This window comes from Vombatus ursinus, unplaced genomic scaffold (genome assembly GCF_900497805.2).
Source record: "Vombatus ursinus unplaced genomic scaffold, bare-nosed wombat genome assembly UNPS02014807.1, whole genome shotgun sequence".
Lineage (NCBI taxonomy): Eukaryota > Metazoa > Chordata > Mammalia > Diprotodontia > Vombatidae > Vombatus > Vombatus ursinus.
In genome coordinates this window covers 36,247,025-36,261,286 of record NW_020954585.1, presented here as the reverse complement: position 1 = coordinate 36,261,286, position 14,262 = coordinate 36,247,025, and the positions used below count along the sequence as shown (strand labels likewise).

At 36.3% G+C, this 14,262-nt stretch overlaps 1 protein-coding gene across 1 annotated transcript in view; it reads right to left on the bottom strand.

Moving 5' to 3' along the window:
- The window catches only part of CCDC192 (coiled-coil domain containing 192), a 259,743-nt gene that overhangs the window by 179,735 nt on the left and 65,746 nt on the right, over positions 1-14,262 (bottom strand). The window contains exons 4-5 of the mRNA XM_027874640.1: positions 6,401-6,532; positions 4,713-4,769 (exon numbers count right to left, since the gene is read on the bottom strand). Coding sequence (XP_027730441.1) covers positions 4,713-4,769; positions 6,401-6,532 — 189 coding nt within the window. The remainder of the gene's footprint in view (positions 1-4,712; positions 4,770-6,400; positions 6,533-14,262) is intronic.

Below are 14,262 nucleotides of genomic sequence, written 5' to 3'. Positions count from 1 at the left end.
TGTCCATAAGCAAAAACACAAAGTTTTCAAGGATTTGCTATCTTCCAAATCCTTGTATATATACATATATATGCATATATATGTATGTGTTTAAAATAGATATAGATATAAAGAACACCTCCTTCTAGATACATAATCCTAAATCTGCCCTGATTTGTTAATTTGAACAATTATCTTTTAAGAGATTATAAACATTCACTTCCATTATCAGTTTTTATTATTTGTAAGTAGATAAGTAATCAAGTAGGTACTCAGAGTTTTGCCTGGTGAGTGTACTGCTCTGTGTGTCTGTGGGGAAGGCCTTAAAATTCATAACAAGTATTCAATAGTTAACTAATAAAATGAGATTTTTACTACACAAAATGTAATTCCATATTGATGCAGTCTAGAGGTTAGGGGTCCTGGCACCCCAAAATCATGACACCCAGGCCCTGCCCGAAAGAATTCAACCCAAGCCTTCTTGCAGCCAAAAACAAGTTTTATTGAAGATTCGCCATATTAGCTAGACTCTTAAGGAATCTGAGCATCTATGGGCTATTGGACAGATTCTAAGAATCTGAGCATCTTAATGGAGACAAGATAGACCTTATATACAGAAAGACGGTGGGAGAGTGGCCAAGTAGTCCATGAGGTAATAGAATTCCCAAGGGTGGGAAATGGAGCCTAGGTGGGACCAAGGGTGGGAAATGGCCTGGAGCCATAGGGAGTCAAGACAATGGAGGGGAGATTGGGTATAGCCACAATGAAAGACCAGTTGATGGGACTATAGCCGCCAGAGATTTGGGAAGTACAGAGTCCATGAGGTAATAGAATTACCAAGGGTGGGAAATGGTCTAGGGCCAGAGTTATTCCTTTCTGGGGCCCAGATTCCAACCCCATCAATATGACAATATTCTTCATTTTGCCATGTTTTGCAATTCATTTCTCCTATGTTGAAGCTACTTAAACAGTAGATTTCAAGTGGGTCCTACAGCTCAACTGACCACTTTAAGTTGCATAGTTTTTTTTATTTTATCTCATGCAAATCCTTATACATGTCATTGTCTTCTTAAACAGAAGATATTTAAACAAAGGACATACTTTAACCTTTACTTATGCAGGGTCATGACTATGACCATCAATAAATATATTAGCAAACAACAATCTATCTATCATACTCAGGGGCTACTAAGATGAAAAGAGCTGCTTGCATCTATGCTGAATCTTAGGATGCTTTTGAGTTTTTGAATCTGCTTCTTGGAGTTTTCCTTTCTCTTCCTTATTGGCATATTCCTACTGCTATGAATATGTTTATCTGTGCTAGTGGTCTTCCTTTACCATCTTTAATTTGCTGTGGGCTTGAAAAGAAGACAACCAAACTCATTGGATTTAGGCTTGAAGTAAATGTAAATTGTTTCCAAGCAAAGGCTGGGGGGGTGGGGTGCAGAGGAGGGGTTGCTTTTCTTTGAGTAAAGTGCTTAAGCTTTAGGACATGGTTATCTATTTTGACTGGTAAGAAGTCTTTTTTTTTTTAACTTCCTGGTTCTCAGTAGTAATCCAAATAACTGAGGTTGTTAGATAAGTAAGGTGGTGCCATATATATTTGTATATGTATATAGATATGCAGATAAATACATATAATATTTACATTAGAGACCACTGCTGCAGTGTTTTTCTTTTTTGCAAATATGCTCACAAAGCACAAAAGTAGAACACAGGTGCCATATGGGTAACCTCAGAAAAGTATTTTTAAAAATTTAATTAATAATTTTTTTTAGTTTTCAACATTCATTTCTATAAGATTTTGAGTTCTAAATTTTCATTTCCTCGCCTCCCCTCTCCCCAAGATCTGATATAGGCTATACATATTCATTCATATTAAACATTTTCACATGTTGTAAAGAAGAATTAGAACCAATGGGAGAAACCACAAGAAAGAAGAAACAACAACAAAAAGAAAGCAAATAGTATGCTTCAATCTGCATTGAGACTCCTTAGTTCTTTTTTCTGGATGTGGATAGCATTTTTCATCATGAGACTTTTGGATATGTCTTATGCCCTTGCATTGCTGAGAAGGGCTAAGTCTATCAAAGTTAGTCTTCTCACAATATGGCTGTTATTGTGTACAACATTCTCCTGATTCTGTTCCCTTTACTCAGCATCAGTTCATACAAGTCTTTCCAGGTTTTTCTGAAGTCCACCTGCTCACCATTTCTTATGAAACAATAATATTCCATTACATTCATATACCACTACTTGTTCAGCCATTCCCAAATTGATGGGCATCCCCTCAATTTCCAATTCTTGGCCACCACAAAAAGAGCTGCTAATAAATATTTCTGTACATGTGGGTCCTTTTCCCATTTTTATGATCTCTTTGGGATACAGCCCTAAGAAGTGCTATTGCTGGGTCAAAGGGTATGCACAGTTTTATAGCCCTTTGGGCATAGTTCCAAATTATTCTCTAGAATGGTTGGATCAGTTCACAACTCTACCAACAATGCCTTAGCGTTCCAATTAGGAAAGTCACTTTTTAAGGGCTTCATGAAATCATGTGCAGTTATATCACAGGTATTAATTAGGTTGAATTGTGGAATGATGAAAATTACTATATACATGTGATCTTGGCACAGAATTTTTTAAATTAGCTGTAATGCTTGAACCTTACTAAAACAACATTGACTAAAAAGTAAAATCTACAAAAGGCAGTTCCATCTTAGATCTTACCCAAAGGCAATTGGGTCTCAGATTACCAAAAAAATTACATTAAACCCTTATTACAGTCTATTAGTTCCATGACATGGATCCTGGATATATTAGCAGCACCAATAAATGAGGATGAAATGGTCATTTCCAATATTGGTCAAACTGATCAGCCAAGATCCAAAATAAATGAGTAGTGTTTCACATACCCAAGACCTGTTTATTGTTGTTTTGTTGTTTTAGTCATGTCCGACTCTTTGGGATCCCATTTGGGGTTTCCTTGGCAAAGATACTGGAGTGGTTTGCCATTTCCTTCTCCAGCTCATTTTACAGATTAGGAAACTGAAGCAAACAGGCTTAAGTGATTTGCACAGGGGCCACACATCTAGTAAATGTCTGAGGCTGGATTTGAACTCAGATCTTCCTGACTCTAGGCCTAGCCTTCTGTCCCCTGTGCCACCTAGCTGCCTGAAAATAATTAATATTCCCTTTAAAATATATTTTCTAAAGAAAACTAACATAGATATAACAACCAGTGGGGGAAGGAGATCAGCACAGACTGTAGGAGTCAGAAAAAAAGGACTTATGAAGAAAAGAGAACATGCTGGGAAGGATTTGGCTAGGCAATAAAAGAGAAAGTCATAAGGACATATTTGGAAAGTGGAATAGTTTGAACTAAGGTGTGGAGATGAAAATTACTGTGGCATTACTATTGAGTACCTGTATTACTGAACTAAGAGAATATATTGAGTTGAAGAAGGAAATAATATTGAGTGAGTACAGTGCAATCATCTTGGATTGAGGAGCATAGAATGTCATATTAGAAGAGACTCTAGCAATAATTTTGTCAGATTCTTTCATTTTAAGAATGAGGAAACTGAAGCCTAGGGAGGTTAAATGATTTGCCTAAGATCATGTAGTAGGGCCAGGATTCAAACTCAGTTCTTTTAAAGTCCAAATCCATTGTTCTTTCTACTACACCACGCTGCCTTTCCAAGTTAGGATTTCATGTACATAGTAGGACACAAGGAAGTATTGCAGATTCTTCTCCAGTGGAGAGAAATAACAAAACAATTCAAATAATACTAATATCTAACATTTATATGTTTTAGAGTTAAAAAACACTTTAGAAATATGATTTAATTTGATCCTCACAACAGTCATATAACATAGGTTGTGTGCATTTTATTATCCCCATTTTATATATGAATATAGTATACTAGGAAGTGATCTTTTTGGTAGCATAGAAGGTATGAAGATAGGATTATGAAAAGGATGGAAAGTAGGTTCTTGAAGAAAGATTAAAGGCATTGGAAGGATAGTTTAAATGTTGATGAGATTATTGTATGCCAATATTTAATACTGCCAGTATTTAGACTTTTTTCCCCAAAGGAAGAGGGATGCTAATCAAGTTTATCATATCCAAAGTGGAGCAAAATAAAGGAAGTTGAGTTTAATTAAAATCTATATGGAAGGTTATTGAAGTTACATCCTTGCTCTATTAACCACAGATTAAACAGTTATATTCTAGAAGGTTTAAACATTCATTTGCCTGAAGTTAGGAAAACAGAGATGACCTTTTGAGAGACAGTGCAGTTTCATGATCCTAAAATACTCCACAATTTAACTCCATCCTAATCTTAGCCTTTAATCTTTCTTCTTCTTCCCCTTAGTTTCTAGCTACTTATTTAAAGTTCATCAACCCCTGCTTTCCTGTACCTGTGTCACTTGGATTTTGTGACAATTGAAAATTAGAATTCTATTTCTATAAAAATAATTATTGAAGTTCTGAATTATTACAAATATTTTTTAAAATTCAAGATATTATAATTCAGTACGCTCACAGGATAAATCTATTTTACTCTATAGCTCACTTATAGCCATCCTGCATAAGTATTTCTGTTAATGTTTTAAGCAGTTAAAAATATATATGGTTAGTGAAAGCAATGTCTTTATTTACATGGTTCAAATATTACAAATATAGAAACAGATAATTGCAGAAAAAGAAAGAAAGAAATGGGAAAACTTACATGAGCAGCAAGTTGTTCCTGTGAAGCTTTGACTTCAGCTTGTAATTTCTCTATGCACTGAAAAGAGGGGAAAATTTTTTAATAGCTGAACTTTTTCACTTCATTGTAAAAAAAAAGAGGTGATTTGACAGGCAAAGAAAAAAACTGATTATCCCACCCCTCCAAAAAAAGCATAACTAATCTTTCTAAAATAAAAAATGAAATAGCCACTGAAAATTTCAAAAATAATTAATTTTAAACTACAAAATTTTACTTTCAAAAAGGTTCTAAGAAAAACAAAGGGGGAGAAGACTCATTTTGTGTCTTTTAATAGTTAACTATTCAATATCAGATAGAATGAAAAGGCAAACTAAATTTCAAACATGCAGTGAATGTACCATGCATCATCATTTTATCATTGAATTCAAATTGCCTACTGATGTACTTGCTCATTGCTGAATAGAATTGGGAAAAGAGAGTAAGGAATATTTTGGAAAGAAGCCAAAAGAAGGAAACTGTGTGCCAAAATTTAATGAAACACATTCCTTCTTGTTTCAGGTTTTGTTTTAAAATTCAAAACATAAATCTTTACACCAAGTATGTGCTAGAACAATCTTAAATCTGATGAAAGCTGATTGTTCAATTTTCAGTGTGAATATTTACACCTTAGAAATCAGAAAATGCTAAAAAAAAAATCAACTTGATTTATTATTTTGTTGACTATCTAGATATGAGAAAGCTATGTAGAAAATGTTAACAATGCATATTAAATGTGCGTCGTGTGTACATTTTTTTCAGAGAACCATTTGTTAAATATCTGCTAGCATGCTCACTTTGACAAGTTTGTTGGCGCACATGAATTGTGTCAAGTACATAACATCACATATAACATCACATGTTGGCTATGAAAAAAGTGTTGATCTTGTGAACTTGTGAATGGTAGAATTATCTATGCTAGAAATACTATCATGGGAACCATTATTTTAAGAAACTATCATTATAAGAACCTGTCTCCTGTACCATCCCTGCCTTCAGCATTCTTTCCTCCTCCTCTTCCTCATCATCATCATCAATAATTCTGCTGTGATCATTTGAAAAAATCAATTTAGAAGAAATTGGGTCTAATATGATACAATTGCTTCTGGCTTTCATATCTTATATTAAATATATATATATATTTATATTTGATTTTTCATTTCTTATTTCACTTCGAATAGATAATGATGTGCAAAAACAAGCTAACAAAATGATCCATTCACATAAATTAGCAGAGGGATCAAAGATGAACTCATTTTTCAAATGCACTCCTTAACTCCAATTTTAATAACTCCAATTTTTAGGAATTTTATTACATGAAAAGAACTTTACAATCTTGTGTACTAAGGAAAATGGTATCCCATTCATGATAGTTACAGAATACAAAGAATTTAATTAATACTGGCTGAAGGACAAATAAGTTTTTTTTTAAGTAACTTTTGAATTTTTATGTGATTTTTCAACAGAAAATATGATGCCTTGCAAGGAAATTAAAAATTTATTTACTAATCTTTTCAATCATGACCTTAAATTCTAATTTGTGCCCTAGAAAAAAATAATTTAGCAGAAATCTCCTTTTTCTTCTAGCTCCTAGAAGGGTGGAGGTTTTATTAATGAAGAGGCCATTTGAGCATTGATGTGGGGCAGAGTAGATGAGTTCCCTTGTTACATACCTGGTTTTTGGCATGCATGATTTCTTCGTATGGTTCCCCCCTTGCCTCCCTATTGTCAGCTGCCTCTAGCTGTTCCTCTAGCCAGGACACTTGCTCAAGTAGCTTTGACTTGGTTCCTTCAGACACTGCAAGCTGAAGAGATTAATAATTTAGAACATACAAGTCAGTGGGGGAAGAAGAAGTCCCTGTAAAAAAACAGTCTTTAAATGCAGTTGATTCCATCTTAAATGGAAAACAATCTGGAAAATAACTACTTGATCTTTTCTTGAAGATGAGAAAAAAACTGATGCACAGCCAGTAGTAAAGAATGCTGATTTTATTTATCTTAACAAACATGTCTTTCCTGCTTCAAGAGCTGTCTAATAAACTGATTTCTTTTTAGTATGTCTCCTAGTGTCCTAGGCCATAGAAAATCCTTTGAAATATTTCAGTCCTCAACTGTCTTTTGCTCTGAGTTCTTAAATCATTTGGTCATCGATTTAGAAATGGAAGCGATCTTAAAAATCATCTAATGAAACCTTCTTATTTTGTAGGGTGGTAGATGAGGGAAGTAAGGCCTAGAAAAGTTGCTATTTTCTCATTTCTGTACAGATAGCAAATGATAAAGAATGGATTTGAATCCAGATCCTCTGTTTCCAGATTCACAAGCTTTTTTATCTCATCATGCTGCTTTAGAAACAAGTCTGAGGGGCTTAATGGACTACAAATATTTCTTAAAATTATTATTCTACTATATATTTCTACTATAAACTTTTATAAGGTCTTAGATTTTAGAAAGAAAAATATGCCCAGTTTCCTTCAATGAGATAAAACAATATGAGAAAATGCTGAGGATTTCATGGTGAGGAATGAGTATAAAGAAAGAGAACACAATCAGTAGATGATTTAGACGCTACATAGAACAAACAGCCACTGATTGACGAAGGACAACATACTAACAAAAATACTACCGAGAACTCTGCTGATATGGTAGAAGCCTTGAGTCTTTTGAATAATGGTCACACAAACCATCTCACATGGACAGGGTAGATAAAGGATGAAGGGGTTTGCAGGATTTTCCAACCATAGATCCAATCATGTACAAGAGTGAACTAATGCATAACCAAATCAATCCAAGGGTGAAATTGCTTTTAATTATAAAATTCTTGGCCTTTCAAATACACTCAGGGACAACCACACCAACCACCCTTCTCCCCTACTGGCCTACCTCCTTAGTAATTTTCTCTGAGTTCAAAGGTAGTCTAGTGGGCATGTTCTGGAATACTCTCAGAATTTACCCAGTTTGCAGAAACTTCCTCACTATTTGCCTCGAACTCCCAACCTAGAAAAACACTAAAAAGAGACCCTGTGAAAAAGTTTCCTCTCTTTCAATCTTAGGCAAAATAGCAATTAATTGTCATGTAATTTGTTAGCAGTATCAACTAAAATTAAAAATGTAGCTAAACATTCAAATACCCTCTCAACTTCCATGATACAGAGTTCTAAAGAAAACTATAAAGATCTGAATTCTGTGTGACCCTGGGCAAGTCACTTAACCCCACTGCCTGCCAAAAAAAAAAAAAAAGATTTAAATTTTGGGAAAAACAATGTGAAGAATGTGGTGGCTGACTAGAACCACTCTCACCAGTTGCTTCAATTGCCAGTTCTGCCTGGTCTCACCTCCAATAACGGTCATGTGTCTATGTTCCTTCTTTCTCTGTTCACTTTTGCCTCTCTGCCTGACACCCCCAAACTGGAGGAAATGTTCCTTCCTCAAGGCCACTGGAACCCCAAAACAAACTGAGGTCTCCTGAATACTTGTGAAGAGTTTTAATGCCAGAATTCTCTATCCTCCTGAGCTCTTCCAAATGGAAGGTCTGTGATCCCAGGAATCAGCAATATTTTGACTTCATATTATTTTGAAATTCAGGAGAGAAAAGGGTGGCATATTTGAGCCCCATTTTTTCCCTTTCATTCACAAGGCTGATCCTGCTAGTTGTTTTTTTTTTCTATGACAATTCCTAGAAAACGATAAGAGAATTTCTCTTCATTCTTTCACCATAAACTCTAGCCACCTCTTATGAGTGGCCTTTGGTGAAGCTGGGCATCCCTACCTGAAATGTTGTCCTTCGTCAATCAGTGGTTGTTTGTTCTATGTAGCGTCTAAATCATCTACTGATTGTGTTCTCTTTCTTTATACTCATTCCTCACCATGAAATCCTCAGCATTTTCTCATATTGTTTTATCTCATTGAAGGAAACTGGGCATATTTTTCTTTCTAAAATCTAAGGCCTTATAAAAGTTTATAGTAGAAAGAACACTGGACAAGATATTAAAAAAATCTTGCTTTCCTCATCTGTAAAATAATGTGAAGGGAAACAGTGTTTAAAAAAAAAAGCTTTACGATATTGTTCATCTCAATTTTGTGATTTCTTTGTTCTGTCCTCCTGTTTCTTCTTTCTTGTCATATGACCTTGGCTATCTATCTCCTTTGAAAGAGTTTCTTTCAGATACCTTTTATGTTATTTTTCCCTGTGAAAGAGAAGTGATTCAAAATTCCCATCTCAATAGTTACCAGACTAGGTTAGGGTTGTTGTTGGGTTTGTTTGTTTGTTTTTAATGTGTCAATATGATTACAGGTGACCCCTTTGTCAGATGTGAACTCCTGTTTAATTAGGTCAAGAAGGGAACAGCATGATTGGCTAACCAAACAAACCAGCCATGTCTCTAGGAGCTTTAAAATGGAGAGAAATTTCAATACCAGTTCAGTAGTGAGACAGTCGAGCGGTGGTGAACAGGCTCAGGAACATCTTTAGGAGGCAGTTCCTGTACCAGAAAGGAGCAAAGGATGGGTGAAGCGAAGCCAAAGGAACTGTCCTCTCCCCAACAACCACTTAATAGAAAGATTAGAAAGGACCAATAGGAAACAATGCAACCAGCTAGGAGCAGAGAGGGACAAACCAGTGACAAACACAGATATAGATAAATATGGGAATACATGCACCTGAGTCAAGAAATAGCTTCAAGGAGTGTGACCCTTTGAATCAGAAAAGAATGTAGAACATAGGCACAAAAAAGTACTTCTGTTAACCAGGAGATGTATGTTTACACTTTGACCATCCATACATGTTCACTACTCCTGTGCCCCAATACATTTGTACCTTAAGTTTGAACTCTGTCCACTCAAGGACTTTGAAAATATAAGAAGAAAGTACACCCTCAGTTTGGGGGAAATGTTTTATACCAATGGTTCTCTCTATATCTACCACTGCACTAAATAACCTTCATTAAAAACTAATTGAGTACATTGACTAATCATGGCAAGCACGTAACAGCAGGGGCTTGTGAGTGACATTATTAGACACTTCAGACCCTCAGTTACCCCTAGAACTTTGAGGAAGTGAGGAGTCAGAGAAGTGTAGTAGTCAAAGATACCCTCTGGTATTCATTGCCCAACCAGTGAAAGTGGGGATGGGCTTGTCAAGATGGGATGCTTGGATCCCTGGGATCAGTTTTAAAGGTGCACTTACTTTCCTAGATGTGAAATGATGATAGCATCCTGGGTGCCAGTTATGGAATTACAGTTAACACCTTCTTAAATGTTTACCATATAAGTCTTTGAAAATGCATTAAAAGGGAAATACAAGTAACTTCACTAGAGGAAAGATGATTCAGTCCAAATATGTCATGGGAATTTTCAATTGAGATTTTCATACTCTCTTTTTGAAGAACAAGTCTTATTTCCCATATTAATTAATATCTGATGACAACAATCTGAGGGCATCAAATTTCTTTGTTTTCTCCTATGTGGAAATGTCAAAACCTGTCACCATGTCTTCACAGCATAAAAATATTTATGTATTCCCTATACTACATGATAGTGCAATATCTAGGGCCCCATCAGCAGATAAAACTTTCTTTTTACTCTAGTCAGCTAGAAAACAAAATAAATATTAAATCATTTAATGAAATAGTGTATTAAGAAAAGTTGTAGTAGAACAGTCTATACCCCCTCCCCATCATAAATTAAGGTACACCCTCCCACAAACACACACACACACACATACACACACACACACACACACACACACACACACACACACACCCCTCCAGTGGAGAAAGTTGATGTGTATAGAGATCACCCATGAGGGTCAAACATTAAGGGAACATATGTGGCCAGGGCACATGCCTGTGAAGGATGAAGTAGGGAAGCAATTCACACCTCTGACACTGAAGGACCTTTTGGTAGTGCTATCACACTATTGCTTGCTAGAGCTAAGAACCTGTTTGATTTAAGCTATTCACAGAAAGGTTACATTTTGTAGTGGAGTCAAAATCCTGGTTGTCATCCTACATATCTTCCATCTCTTTTAGCAAGGGCTTGAAATTTTTTTTGAAGCTTGTCAGTTCAGGAAAATTTAAGGAATGTTGGCTAAATTCAAATATGGCTTCTGGGATTAAAAAAAAAAAAACAAAACAACAAAGTATATAGGAAGAAATCCAAGTTAGCAACTACAAAGATTTACAATTACATTTTGTGATTCCAGAGGCTTTGGGCATTGCTACTCTTTTTTGAAGATCAACCCTCTATTATGAAGTAGATGTTTTGAACTTCATGTAAACAAAACCTTCATCTCAGTAACAAAATATCTCTTCAAAGAAGTAAGTGAATATGGATCTATTCATGAAATTAGTGGTTTTTATCAGAGATATGCAAATGAGCCTCCATTGTTGGAAAAAAAAAATGGGTCAATCATTTGTTTTAATGAGAATTTTAATTCTTTCCCTTCCGGAAAACTCAATGAAAGAAGTCCAGATCTAAGTTGGGAAATAGGAAGATAGTGAGGAAAGGTGAGGGACAGACAAATTCTGTTTTTTTGTTTTATTTTATTTTGTTAAATGCTAGAACAGATAGATTTGTACCTGGGAGGATCTGTAGAGGTCATTTAGTTCAATCCCATAATTTTAGAGATGAGGAAAGTGAAACCCAAAAAAGAGAGGAAATGGCTGGCCCAAAGCCATAGAGTCAGCAAAAGGCTGAGCCAAGATTAAAGGGAGGTCTTCTGATGCTCTACTCAACAGTGATCTTTTACTCCCTTCACTCCTAGAGGGATCCATGAGACCATTACTTCCAGCAGATAGCAGAAAAGGGGTCCTTTAAAATGTTCCACATCTAGAAATGTTACCATGTAGTATGAAACAAACTCATGTTTAGTTAATGGTAAACTTAATGCTCTAAATCCAAAGCATATATTTATTTTTATTTACTTTGTGTTAGGTACATAGGAATAAGGGCTTGCATTTGTATAGTGATTTACAATTTATAACATGCTTCCTTCTGAACAATCTCCTACTGCCTGTTTGAGTTTGGGCAATTCACTCAACTTCTCTAGCCTCAGTTTCCTTATCTGTGCAATGATGGGACTATTAATTCTTCAGTTATGAAATGTCTACTGTGTATTGAGTACAATACTCAGGGAACTACAAAGGTTAGATAAGAAACAGTACTTACCCCCATGGAGCTAACAAGCTAAATATACATAACTTGACAAATGCGTTAGAAAATTTCAAAACAGTGATATGAATAACATACATAAAACTATAATAATTTCAATGAAAAAAACTCTAACAGTAATTATGGTTAGTAATATTTATAATTATTGTAACTTAATAATAATTACTATGAGTAATCAAAATGAGCAATCTTGGTCATGGAAAATAGATAATAAAATATAGGACCCGCCACACCCCCTTCTTACACTTGGGGATCCAGAACAATTATCCAAGATTTAGATACTCTGACTCTGTGGGTCCAGATCTAATATGTGTGTGTGTGTGTGTGTGTGTGTGTGTGTGTGTGTGTGTATATATATATATATATTGCAAGCCTCTATCTATGGGTTTGCTTTTTCTCTAGGTAGTTAAAAAACACAGTTAAGTCCAAAGTCATTAATGTAATAGCATTTTAAGAAGAATCACATTAGAATATTCTCCTCTCCCTAAATCTAGAGCACACTCATTACAAATATACACACCATCAGAAAAAAGAATGGGCACAGAATGGGATCATGCATGAAAAGGAAACATAAGTGGCACATACCCAGAGGGGCAATTCAGACCTCTAGCACTGAAGTATCACTGCTGTCTTTTACTGAGGTTTCACTGGGTCTGCTCCCCCACTGGGTGTGGTGTCTCCATTTGTACATGGCTCCATTTATGCTCACTGGTCCCATAGTGATTGCTGGGTACATAGTCTCAGTTCAGTGTGGTTCTGTTTGGTCTCATGGTAGCTGGTAGTTCCTGGGGTGCAGTCTCTGCTGAGCATTGCTTCCTGCTATAATGTCTAGGCTCATGTTCCAAGACCATCCAACGGTCATCTCAGCTACAATCTGCTATAGTGGCTAGAACTCCCTGATAAAAGTAGCTAACAGCTGTTTCGTCAAACGAAAGCTAGGCAGGGTGTCTCCAGGCTAAAACCAAGTTCTTTCTGTCCTTATGTCTAGGTAGAGATAAAAAATTCTCTGTTACAGATAACCATCTAATTTAGGATTAGATATTTACTTTATCCTTTCGGCTTAGTACATAAACAAATTTGAGGCAGAACCAAAGATAAACTAAGAAAACTAGGTCATTGTTCTCCACCCACTACCTAGCCTATATTCCTACTTTTAGTATCCACCAAAGGAGCAGGTAAGTCAGACTAGCTGAAATAGCAAGGCACCCTAGGGAAGAAAGAGGAGGAGACAGCACATGCCACATATGTCAAGCCATTGCCACTACACTGACCACTACCTCCCCTTAGATCCTGGTGGAGAAAGCCTAGGAGTCCAAGAGCCCTGGGAATAGCAGTACCCACAGATCACCAGCCCAGCTTTCAGCTCAGCTCTCCTCCTTTGCCTCCCCTTTCCAGCCATCACTGAGAGGAGAAATCTTTGTGTAAGGGGCTAGAATACAAGGGTTACAGAAATAATTTCAACAAGAAGGGCTGATGTAAAAATGTGTTCTGCTTAATTCTAAGGGAAAAAAAACAAACTTAACTTAAGTACATCAGATGTATACATACAGGTTTTATTGTAATGTCATGTTTTAGTGTGGCTTATATTACAAGTATATTGGAGTCCACTCACATTCGCTCTAGAGAGCCCTTTTAGATAAGAGCAGGGATGGGGAACCTGAGGCCTCTAGGCCACATGTGGCCCTCTAGGGCCTCAAGTATGGCCCTTTGACTGAATCCAAACTTCCCAGAGCAAATCCCCTTAATAAAAAGATTTGTTCTGTAAAACTTGAACTCCGTCGAAAGGCTTCACTGGAGAACCTGGAAGACCAAGGTGGCCTTGAGGCTACAGGTTCCCCACCCCGGGTGAGAGCATTGGGATACAGAGTGAAACAATGGAACAAATTTTGGGTTTGGTGTCAGAACACCTGAGAATCTGGTACTTACTTAACAAGGAAATTTTAGTAGGTCATTTAAATTTTCTGGGCCTCAGTTACCTTATCTGTAAAATAAGGGGGTGAGACTAGATGACATTTCAGGTCCCTTTCAATTCTAAACCTCATGATCAATGAGTCATAAAATTTCACTAAATGAGAAATACTGATTTCCTAGAGGTGCCCCTTTTCACCTTTATTTAGAGGGGATTATTCCTTTGTCCTCCAGCATATTCTTTTTCCTTTCTCCCCCTGCCAACTTCTTCAGGCTTCAAGATAAGATCCCTTGTGCCATTACTCAAAAACAAATTAAAGTGGCTGCTGCCAAGTCAGGGAGTGATCTTGCTACAGATGAAGGTGGGCCTTAAACACAAAGACTTCCCTATTTCTCAATGTTTCCTGACCTGGTCTTTGTGAGTTCTACAAACTAATCACCTCCTGAGCAGGAAAAAACT